Below are 12,429 nucleotides of genomic sequence, written 5' to 3'. Positions count from 1 at the left end.
ATAAAAATAAATGTCATGGGTTCAAATCCTACTGATTTGTTTAAAATAAGATTGAAGAAATAAAATCCGACTCACTCTCGAGATGGCATCTGCATAGTTTCGACCTGAATCGATTTGACGTAGAGGTGATTGTTGCACCAAAATAGGCACAGCGTGGTCGGCTCTAACACGTTCATGTCATGCGCCCAGGACAATTCCACCTTTCGAATGCGATCGCCCAGATCATGTGGATTGGTCACCACTACCTGGTAGACGGTTCCGTGCTCGATCCGCGCCGTACCCTTCGGCGTGAGATCCATACTTCGGATCGCTCCTCGCTCGGAGAAAATTCCCGCCGTTAGGTGACCCTGGACCCACTGTTCGGCCGATTTTGGCTTGGCAAGCTCGATCGTGAACCGGTAGTGACGCTCTGGAAAGGAAGAAATTGGGTGAGAAGCAAAGTCGGTCCTTGTTACGAAGAATCATTGAAACTTACGACAAAAGGGGAAATCGCGTCCTGTAGCTAGGAAGTACTTGCCCGGTTGGGGTGCCACCGGGATCGATGAGCCGACGGCAATATCGTTCTCTGAAATGTTCTGTTTGGTGGTTGTGATTGGAAGCGACGCATGGTAGCCCATCAGGGCGCAGTTTCCGGAAGTGCATTTGAAGCAGTTCCCACTCAGGAAGTGCTGATAGGAAGGGCAGCGATGGGCTAAGGAGATTTGTTTATGAGTTTCAGCATTAAGAAATAAAATAGGAATACATCCGATTCCATTCTACTGCTGTGTGAAACAAACTCATGAAAAGTATGCAAAATTGCTCCATTGATTGATCAGTTATATGAAATTTTGAATTTGAATCGGGTGTAAATTGACGCCTTCATACCACTTACCTACATACGGACATTTTCCGTTAATACTATCGATAAATAATTTAATGGCTCTAATGTGATTACAAGCTAGGAGAACACGGGACGCCTCCTCTATACCGTCTTTGATCAGCGTTAGCGGAATGGTGGCAGCTCCTTCTTGCGAGAGGGCACAGCCCGGTTGTTCTTTACCGTTATTCGGATAGAAGTCCAAATGTCCGCATGTGTGGGACATTCCGTACCCCGGTATTTCCAGCCGGAACACACTACGACCATCCGTATGGATCACGTCCACCAGAGCGGCGTCCGAAGGGTCAAGCCTTACAATTGGGTCCATCCCCTGGAAATATGGTTCAGCTGGATCTAGCCCTGTAATTCTTCCCAAACCTGGAATTCTTTCGGCAGCGTACCCTGCAGTATGTGCACCCAATGAGTGCCCAATGAGATGAACGTCTTCCGGTCTGAGTCCTTTGTATTCCGCCAATTTCTTGATCAGATACGCTATCTCTAATCCTACCAGTCTAGTGTTTGCCGTGGCTTGCGTGTAGAGAGGCAGTGATCCACCGGCCCAGTCCACAACTATCACGTTGAGACCACCGCGCGTGATCAGTTCGTCACGCATCTCCGACACCCAGTTGGACAGCGGGGTATCAATAAACCCGTGGATGATGAACTTGGTGTCCCATTCGGAGCGGAACTGGCTCTTCATGATGGTCTCCTTCGTTTCGGCCTGGAGCAGCTGGCCATCCGTTGGGTTCTTCTCCGTGTACAGAATGAACCGGGTGTTGATCACACTCCGTGGCAGTGGGAACACGTTGAACGGTCGGAAGATCAGGTGGTACCATTCTTTGGTGATGTTCAGACAGCCCAGCTCCCCGTAGCAACGGGTCATGTTTTCATCTGAATGGGAAAAGGGGGAATTGCGTGGCATTATTTCTGGTATGGTATCGATTGCTACTGTCACCCATTTGGAAAGTACGAGAAAATCGTCTTGGATAGTTGCTGTAAAGTGGTTGAAAGTAGTTGAAGAGAAGGTACTCGTGAGTTGGTCACGTCGCAACCGGGCGTTCTCGTATGAGCTATAAATTGTCGTTAATAGGATCAGTATTAAAGTACAGTAACGGATTCTGAAAATGGAATTGGTACTAAAATATCTTATATTGTGCGTTCAAATAGTTGGTTTAGGTTAATAGTCGCAATAGAAGTAAGATGTTATGCGTCGAATTCGTCATGGAATAGTTTTCGTTCAAAATTAAACGACCCAAAAATTGAGCAAAGGCTACCCAATAAAATAATGATTTCATATTATAAACGGAACGCTATTTATTGAAAACTGGTACCTAAATCTTGTGAAATTATCATGTTATTAATTCAATCAAAGGTTCAATCAATGTTATTAATGTAAAGGTATTTCACCTACTCATTTTCAAATTGTTTCAAAATTCGACGCAATTTTGAGTAGGTCTGGCTTAGAATGTACAAAAATTATGTTAACCTAAACTAATAAGATCAATTCAAAATATTCACATTGGACTTTGGAGCTATCAATCGATAGGCGCTTTTCGTCGCATAGTTTTAAAGGCTGATTTGCAGGGCCTGACACCAACCCACTAAATTTCTGAAAGACCATCCCTCCAAAATTTCCGTAGGACCATAGTGCACTGTTTTGTTTGAAGCCTTCGCTAGGGCACAGACATTGTTGTGAGCTGAATCTTCTTGGTGAACAGGCACTCGACCGAATATGCATTTCCGGGCAAAGAAGGTGGAGCAAACCCCAGACACTGATAGGGAAGAAGAAGCAACCCCACCTTCTCTATCAGTGTCTTCGAGGAGTGACCGAAACATCATTTTTTGACATAGGATTGCGTCCTCCGGGAAGAGGTAATTTTGCAGTTTCAAATTTGAGACCGTCACGAAAAGTGTTCAGTAAATGGGCTAATATCTCGACCGTCTTCCAACCGATAAGGAGATTTTGGTATCATCGATCAAGGAACTATTTAAGATTTTGCTCAACTATTAAAAACAATGGATTAAAATTACTAATCTATTGAAAAATTGAATTTCGTCAGACACTGTTAAAATCCCGTATGTACATCGCAAGCACAGACAACAAAATCGTGCAACATACCGTCTGGGCATAATCAAGATTTCACGAAGAGCGGCACGAACCCGGGTCGAGGTGAATAACAAACAAATGACATAATAATAAAAAAAAAATGCTGTGGTATCAGGTTCTTAGGTTATTTATGAATAACAAAAAAAAAGCATTTTGATAAGAAAATTATTTTGAGCTTTTAGTGGAATATGACTTTACGTCATAAGACGAGTTTGTACAATTCCATTCAATTCCACCATTTGATCGTACTTTTGACAAATACGTATTTCGACCTCAACAGTAAGGCTGTATTCAGTGTCTCCTGTTCAGTAAGAGACACTTACTGTGTGGTGCCACATTCCAGAATCGAGGGCGTCTGTTACCTGTCGTGAAAAAAAAACAAAAGTGATATTTGACCTCTGATCAACGATTGATTTAATTTAAAAGCACTACCTCCTGCAGTTCATGATCTTCAGCAGTTGCTTCTCTTATTTCGTCTTCCGTCAAAAATAGAATTTGGTTTGCTTCCAAAACAGCAATCTCCCAGGGGCTGACGTTTTCTTCAAATGGCTTGTCCTCGCCTTCGTACAGTCTCGATGATGGGTCGGCTATGTTTTCTCGACCACGCACGTACTCGACATCGAATTTGTAAGGGCTTAGCCTAAGGGCCCAGCCATCAGCGCGAGTTAAAGCACGTTTTGAGTCTTCACGTGTTTTTCTGAGAATGAACGTTACACCTTGCGCATCAGTGCGAATAACAAATGGTCTGCCAAGCAAGAAATACGCGAAATGCTCGACAGCCCAAACTGTTGCTAAAGCCTCGCGCTGATTTTGTGGATATCTTTTTTTCAGTCGCTGTAAGGGCTTTTGAAGCAAAACTGATCACACGAGGTAGTTGACTACTGGCTTGCTGAACAAGAACTGCACCCAGAGCATTCGGGGAGGCATCCGTGTAGAGGAATGTTTTGTCTTCTACCGAAAAGTAGCCAAGGGATGTTGTGCAGTTCATAATTTGTTCCTTCAGGTTTTGAAAAGCTTTTTCTTGCTCATGACCCCATATCCATCCATCCATCGGCACTAGTTGCTGCCTACAATGAACTTGCAATATCTGCAAACCCTTTGATGTACGGGCTGACAAACGAAGCTAATCCTAAAAAGCTGCGAAGTTCGGAAACTGTGCGTGGCTGTCTGAATCTTCGTATATCCCTGACTTTTGTTTCATTGGTGTTGAAACCGTTCTCATCAAGTTGATGCCCGAGGAAACCAATCGTTGTTTTATCAAATTCGCATTTCGCTGAGTTGATAGTCAAGTTGTGTGCTTTCAAAATTCTCAGCACTTCGGCGATTGCACGCAGTTTTTCCAAACTGTCAGCGAATATGAGGACGTCGTCGATGTAAATAATAATGTTCTCAACACCTTCCAGGATACGGGTCATTTCCCTCTGAAATATCCCCGGAGCACAGTTCACTCCGAACATCAATCGATTGAACATGAACATTCCGTTCTCCGACAGGAATGTTGTCAAGTCTCTCGGATCTCTATGTAACTCTAAGTGGTAGAAGGCGTTTGTCAAGTGTTTTTTTGTTTGTATGTTTTTGTATTGTTTTTTATCAGTTCTCCAGAATGTGAAGCTGAATAATCAGTATTCGATGTCGCTTCAGCTGAAAGAAGTGTGATTCTCCATCGGGGCCGTATTTAAAATGCACGGGGCCCCATTTAAAATGCACGGGGACCAAAATCCGGCGGAAAATTTTCCCGAGGTGTAAGGTAGCCTAAAGCCTTACCCAAGTAACATTTCAAGTTTTATGCCGCTCTAGGAATGGTTTTCAAAATCAATGATAAGACCTAACAATAAAACTAACTATTAAACGGCAACCTTCTGATGACCACTGTAAGAGTAATGGAACGTACAAACGGTCAAGCAGTTTGACCAACATTGACTCTTCGTTTATTCAAACATCCATTAAGTTTTACCAACAGCGGCACGAACAATCAATTTCGTCGACCAACAATATCACACACGAACGACCGAAGCGACAACTTGAGCACCAACCATCAAAAAATATATGGGGGTTTGTGCAACTTCACTACAAATGCTCAAACATGTTCGGCAAACCTTGACTCCACCCCCGACAACTCAAACCAAAATCAAACCATTTTAATTTTTTCCAACCGAGCCGCCAACTGTCAAATGGTTGGTCGAACAACTTCACACACGTTCAAACAAAGGAGCAACCGAAACGTTTTCTTGGGGGTGGAGTAAAAGATATTTTAGTTACTAGATAAAGATTGTCGCTGTCGTCGCTGTCCGGAACATCTTTTGCTGGCGAGGATAGGGGAGCTAAATGTCAAAGAAGGAAAATCCATACGATTTGACAGCTATGTACCACACATGTTTCGGACAGTAGAACAAAGGGAACCGAAGCGACAATCTTTATCTAGTAACTAAAATATCTTTTGGTGGAGTCAATGTTCTTCATACTGCTTGACTGGTGTGTACGTTGCATAAGATATGGCCAAGTGGCCCTCTCTAGATAACCACTATAAACCTGTTATAAGGGTTATAAGAGTATTTAGAAACCCCTTTTAAACCACCCGCAAAAAAGGGAATTTGGCTGCGACAGCTGTGAAAAAAATATAGCTTTAAAAAAAGAAAAATAATAACAAAATGAATTGTTGATAAAATCCTGATGAGGACGACTGCAAAATATTTTTTCAGGATTATTTTTCAATATACTTCCATTGAAATGAGGTGCGCGTTCGATTTCATTGTGAAAGCTAGTGAAAAAATAAGATTGAACATCATGCGCTCTCAAAATTATGTAGTTTTGGGAAAAAATGTAAATTAATTATAACTGCATTATCATAAATCACCGCTGATTTTGTCGATAATCCACCTCAATGTATTTGTAACGTTGACTTTCCTGACCAAAAAAGTATTTTACACGATGAAAACATCCTCTAGTTATGAATTTCAGTGAAAAATTTCACTGACTTGAAAATGCTTCTCCGTTTCCATAATATGGACATCAGAGAATTCGATCAGAAAAATGTTGCTCTTATTAAACACCGTTATAAACTCGTTGCAATGCAAATATTCTTATTAGGGTTATTCATTTGACCACATTATGACCATAAATTTTGGTTTATTCGAGCTTTGAAAATAGGATTTATTACGCTCTTCATCATAACCGCAGAGCTGCTCATAAAGTCAATAGGGGTTTGACGTTTGAAGCCCTTTCAGCATATTTATAGGAGGTTTATTGATAGCAATAAGAGTGACAATAAAACTAAGCAGCTAGTTATGGTGATTACTATTATTATAAATCCGCTATAAGAATTAAATAAATCAAAAAAGCATGAAAATTATTAGTTAGATTGGGATCCGTTTAAATAGAGACCGGTACAGTGTAGCAAGGGCAGAAGAGAAATGAATCCACCGCAGACAAGAAAGGCAACATGAAGAGAGTGTGATAGCTGAAGCGCAGGACAACATGGGTAGAAACGATATGCGGAGGGTTTAAGAAACTATCAATGGCGCGTGATAAAAGACTGCGCCAGTGCCCGCCATGTGCAATGGCCGAGCGGGGAATTTGCTAGCCGACAAGATTGAGACCGCTTGAGAAGTCCTTCGTCGGCGAATACCAGGCAGGTTTTCGTGAGGGCCGATCAACGACGGATCAGATGTTTAGCCTGCGGATGATCATTGATAAATTCCGGGAGTACAACGTGCAGACTCACCATGTTCATTGATTTCAAAGCAGCGTATGATTCAGTGGAAAGAAAGTGAAAAGAGCCGTGGCAGATAATGTCCGAACACGGTTTTCCGGCGAAACTGATTAGACTGATATGTGCAACGCTGGATGGCTCGAAATCAAGTATTCGAATTTCAGACGAAGTGTCTCAAGTGTCTCGAAGCTGTATCAATTATACAAAGAAGAAAATATTGTGAATCGTAAAAAATATGGCAGACTTCAGTGGGCAGGTCATTTAGTGCGAATGTCGGAAAAACTTTTGATTTTGTGGTTTATGCTAACGTAAAAACAGCACGAACTAATAAAACGCGACGCGAGACAAGACATAACACTTATCGTTTTTACACTCGTCAACTAAGATTTAAAAAATTACCTTTTACGTCGACCGGTTTCGGGCGCGATGTTGCCCATCATCAGGACTATGTCCATCCGACTATGTATTATTAGTGTCGGAAGAAGGCCGACGATTTCGTGGAAGGGGACTGGGGACCCTAAACGTTCTGAGGTGGTACCTAACTGTCAAATTGTATGTATTTTTTCTTCATTGACATTTAGATCCCCTATCCTAGCCAGCAAAAGATGTTTCGGACAGCGACGACAGCGACAATCTTTATCTGGTAACTAAAATATCTTTTCTCTGGACCAATTTTTAAAAAAATCCTAGAAAGAATTTCAAGAAATCTTGATTTGAAGTTTTTAGCTGAGAAATTTCAAAAGAATCCATATTTTATAATTCAACTATATTCCCAAAATACGTACAAAACCGTCCAAAAAGTTGTAATTTTTTTTTGTTGTAGTAATGGAAACGTGTGCTTAGGTCCATCTTTGACGGTGTGCATAAAATAGGTGTGTGGTGGCAAAGGATGAACTAGGAGCTCGCTCAACTCTAAGGCGAACCTCGTATCCAGAATGTAGCTAAAGCAGGAAGTGTACGATGGGCAGGGCATGTTGCAAGAAAGCCGAACAGCAACCTTGCAAAGATGGTGTTTGCTTCCGCCCCGGCAGGTACAAGAGCGGCAAACTTGGTGTACTAACCTGGCACAGAACGAATTGACGAGCGTGTAGCGTAACCGAGGATGGAGAGATTGGGACTCGAACCGCGTATTGTGGCGTCAAATTGTTGATTCAGTGTTATCTCTTTACATGTCAACTAAATAAGAAATCAACAAATTCAAACTGATTGAAAACAGCCTGAACCACTTTTTGGACGTTTTTGCAGGTATTTTGGGGTTATTGTTGAATTAAAATATGGATTCTTTTAAAATTTCTCAGCTGAAAACTTCAAATCAAGATTTCTCGAGATTCCTCCTAGGGATTTTTTTTTAATTTGTCCAGAGGTGCAGAATTAGCACAAGAATCGAGCCCTTGCTTGGTTTTGATGAACATTTTTATTTAATAATAACGGGTTACCGGCACACCGTTGCAGTCCCAGCTGAATCATTGAGAGGCCGTCGCCAACAGCAACAGCACCCAAAATAAATTTTCATCATTTGGTTGCTGCATTGTAAAAAGAAAATCGGTTTTGTTCAGGACTAACATTTTATAAGAAAGGATTGATTGCAAAAATGGCGTCGGTTGTGGTCCTGGGACCTCGAGGGCGATACTGAAAATGTACTTTAAATGGTGGCATCTTAGTGGAAATTCATCGAGTGACTGTCGGACAGCAGCACCAGTAAGGTGAAACTTTTGCGCAAGCCTCGGACTAACATTTGGGTGCTGTCAATGATTAGAAAAACGCGTTGTGGATTCAAAATCGGTTCGTATAAGAACCACCATTATTCCGTGCCGATAGTTCGAACGAGCCAGACGTGTGTGTTGTGTCTCATCGCGGGTTTTGTTCGGTAGTGCGTGTCTATTGTGTGGTGCCTACCTACGGATCCAAGGCGATTACTGTCGGCGAGCGAAGTAGCTGCTTCTGGCGACGCCAGTGAAGCAGGCTATTGTTTCTGCTGCTACCTACAGCAGCAGCGCAGATAAGTGGAAGGCATTGTTTTATTATTCTCCCATCTCTCTAATACAGAGTGGGATTAATTATAATAAATTAAATTAGTTTTTTTTATATTTTTTTCTAATTTGCTATTAGTTCTAAGTTAGCATAAGAATTAATTGTCCTTCCACCTTGCGAGGTGAGAATGGAGGCAGAGACTATGGGGGCGATAGTCCTCCAAAAGATGTCCGCACACGATTGTACCATGCGGCTTCGCCTGGGCCTTGGGTTGTTTACTTTCGGCAGAAAGTGAAAAGTCTAGACTTTCTCGGCATTAAGCGAGATTTGACGCGTCGTTTTACGAAGCTTGATTTTAATCAGATCAACAGGAACAAGCTACGAATCACCGCACCTACATATCAGGTGGCGAACGAAATTGCTAAAGACAAGGCCTACAATGTAGAATATTTAGTTTATGTCCCCTCGCGGGAGGTCGAAATCGAAGGTGTGATCAACGCAGCGAGCCTGACTTGCAAGGATGTACTTGCGGGAAAAGGCCGCTTAAAGAACGCAATGGAGTCTACCGTAGATATTCTGGATTGCAAGGAATTGCATTCAGCAACCATGGTAGATGGCGAAAAAGTATATTCTAAGTCAGGCTCGCTTCGGGTGACGTTTGCCGGTTCGATGCTCCCAAAATATGTCGATTTAGAAAATATGTTGTTTCCGGTGCGTCTTTTTGTACCAAGGGTATTTAATTGTACCAATTGCAAACAACTTGGTCACACTGCCGAGTTTTGTGACAACAAACCACGTTGTGGTAAATGTTTCGAAAGACATCGGGAGGAATCCTGCCAGCAACAAGCCACAAAATGTGCTTATTGCGGTTTGGCTCCTGCCCATGGTTTGCAAGATTGCCCGGTGTACAGAAAGCGCACCCAAAAAGTGAAGCGCTCGTTGGTACAGCGCTCCAAGCAGACTTATGCGGAAATGGTTAAAGCGCAAGACACATCCGCCGATACCACTGCAAAGGCTGCTATTTCAGCTACCGTTCAAGTAAGTGATTATTATGATTCCATATGCATTGACGAATTGGACTCTGACGCAGCTGATATGGATGATTCTACGGAGGTACACGTGCCCGAAAAGAGGAAGCAACCGTCTTCCCCGGGATTGCGCCGTAAGAAATCAAAAGTCATCCATAAAAGCTTGCCCAAATCTGAAGGCAATGGGGGGTTATTTAAAATCCCGAAGCAACCTGTCTTCACTGCTCCTTTGGATCCATCTTGCAGCAAGACATTCCCGCCATTGCCCAAAACCGATGTTTCCAAGAAACATCCGGCTAGGAGAATCAATGAAAGAAAAACTACAATTCGTTCTTCCCAAAAAAGTACTCCGTCCAAGCGAGGATTGATCTCCTTTAAGGACCTTGTGGACCGTTTTTTGAATTTATTCAATATTCCGAATTCATTGAGGCCAATCATTGACCTCTTTATACCAACAGTGGAAAGTTATCTGAAGCAATTGACTGTTTCATGGCCCCTTCTTGCAGGAATTGTATCTTTCGATGGATAATACGGCCATACAAGATACAATCACTGTGCTGCATTGGAACTGTCATAGTCTAAAAAATAAATTGGACGTGTTCAAGTTTTTGATTCGCAATTCCGATTGCGACATATTTGCACTCTGTGAAACATGGCTTTCTTCCGAAGACGAAATCAACTTCCACGATTTTAATATTATTCGCCAAGATCGGAATGATCATTATGGTGGCGTTCTTTTGGGGATCAAAAAATGCTACTCCTTCTACAGAATTCCCATTCCGACTGTTCCCGGCTTAGAAATCGTCGCATGCCAAGTAAATGTGAAGAATAAAGATCTTTGCATAGCTTCAGTGTACATTCCTCCAAATGCCTCTATTAATCGTCGACATTTTTGGAGCGCAGTATCCCTCCTATCATCTCCAGTATTGATATTGGGTGATATGAACGCACATGGTATTGGATGGGGCGAAACGTATGACGATTATAGAGCGCCTATTTTCTATGATTTGTGTGACGATTTCAATTTGAATATTTTGAACACTGGTGAAGTAACTCGAATAGGACCAAATGGTCAACAAAGCCGTATTGATCTGTCTTTATGTTCAAATTCACTATCGTTAGATTGCACGTGGAAGGTTATCCAAGATCCCCACGGTAGTGACCATATGCCGATAGTTACTACAATTAAAAGTAGCTATCAACAATCTGAGCCAGTTAATGTTCCTTTCGACCTCACGAAGAACATTGACTGGCAAAAATTTGCATCGGCGGTAAATATTGGTATTGAATCAACTGATGTTCTTCCACCGCTAGATGAATATCGATTCCTTACCGAATTAATTAAAAAAAGCGCACTAGAAGCTCAGAAACGACGCGTTCCAAGTACATCTGTCATAAGAAGACCAGCCACTCCTGGATGGGATGATGAATGTACTAAGTTGTATTCTGAGAAATCTGATGCCTTCAAAGCTTTCCGTAAACACGGAAGGTCTGAGCTTTTCAAAGAGTATTTGAGGCTTGAAAGAAAGCTCAAAAATCTTCTCAAGGCTAAAAAACGTAGCTACTGGCGACGTTTTGTCGAGGGACTATCGCGAGAAACCTCAATGACAACACTTTGGAAAACGGCCCGCAACATGCGGAACCGCACTTCCACCAACGAGAGTGAAGAATACTCCAATCGATGGATATTCAACTTCGCAAAAAGGTCTGCCCAGATTCCGTACCAGCAGAACCGCTATTTCGAGAATCAGTCAATGATCCCGGTTCTTTGGGTGGACCATTCTCAATGCTGGAACTTTCTATGTCTCTTCTTTCATCGAATAACTCTGCTCCGGGATGCGATAACATCAAATTCAATCTTCTGAAAACCTCCCAGATATCGCAAAAGACGATTACTTGACCTGTACAACTGTTTCATGGAGTACAACATTGTGCCACCTGAATGGCGACAGGTCAAAGTAATAGCTATTCAAAAGCCTGGGAAACCAGCGTCTAATCACAATTCATACCGACCGATCGCCATGCTATCATGCATGAGAAAATTATTGGAGAAAATGATCCTTTCAAGAATTGATCATTGGGTCGAAGAAAATGCATTGCTTTCAAATACTCAGTTTGGATTTAGAAAAGGAAAGGAACAAACGATTGTCTAGCGTTGCTTTCTTCAGATATACAACTGGCCTTTGCGCACAAGGAGCAATTGGCTTCAGTATTCTTGGATATTAAGGGCGCTTTTGATTCAGTTTCCATTGAAGTACTGTCAGACAATCTGCACAGTAATGGACTACCTGTATTTTTAAATAATTTCTTGTACAATTTGTTGTCAGAAAAACAAATGAACTTCACACTCGGCACTCTGACAACTTCCAGAAATAGCTACATGGGCCTTCCCCAAGGATCATGTTTAAGTCCCTTGCTTTATAATTTCTATGTTAAAGATATTGACAATTGTTTGGAAGGACAATGCACGCTCAGACAACTTGCAGATGATGCCGTGGTCTCTCTAAGAGGTCCATGTGCAGCTGTCTTGCAAGGACCATTGCAAAGTACCCTGGATAATCTGACTGTTTGGGCCAGACATCTAGGGATCGAGTTTTCACCGCAAAAAACTCAGTTGGTTGTGTTTACTAAGAAGCGGTATCCTGCTCAACTGAAACTCAAGCTGTTGAATGATGACATCAACCAATCTTTATCTTCTAAATACCTTGGGGTCGTGTTTGATTCCAAATGTACCTGGAAACTCCACATTGAGTATTTG

The 12,429-nt window shown here is 42.1% G+C and overlaps 1 protein-coding gene across 4 annotated transcripts in view; it reads right to left on the bottom strand.

Annotated features, from left to right (window-relative positions):
* LOC134218023 (pancreatic triacylglycerol lipase-like) overlaps positions 1-12,429 on the bottom strand; it is an 89,165-nt gene that overhangs the window by 1,323 nt on the left and 75,413 nt on the right. For 3 of the 4 annotated variants that reach the window (XM_062696897.1, XM_062696898.1, XM_062696899.1), the window contains 3 exons: positions 872-1,849; positions 476-691; positions 76-409 (listed from right to left, as the gene is read on the bottom strand). In XM_062696897.1, coding sequence (XP_062552881.1) covers positions 76-409; positions 476-691; positions 872-1,849 — 1,528 coding nt within the window. The remainder of the gene's footprint in view (positions 1-75; positions 410-475; positions 692-871; positions 1,850-12,429) is intronic. The other variant, XM_062696900.1, reaches the window with a different exon arrangement.

Source organism: Armigeres subalbatus, chromosome 2, assembly GCF_024139115.2.
Source record: "Armigeres subalbatus isolate Guangzhou_Male chromosome 2, GZ_Asu_2, whole genome shotgun sequence".
NCBI classification, from domain to species: Eukaryota; Metazoa; Arthropoda; class Insecta; order Diptera; family Culicidae; genus Armigeres; species Armigeres subalbatus.
The sequence above is the reverse complement of the archived record's forward strand: the minus strand, read 5'-3'. Positions and strand labels throughout refer to the sequence as shown.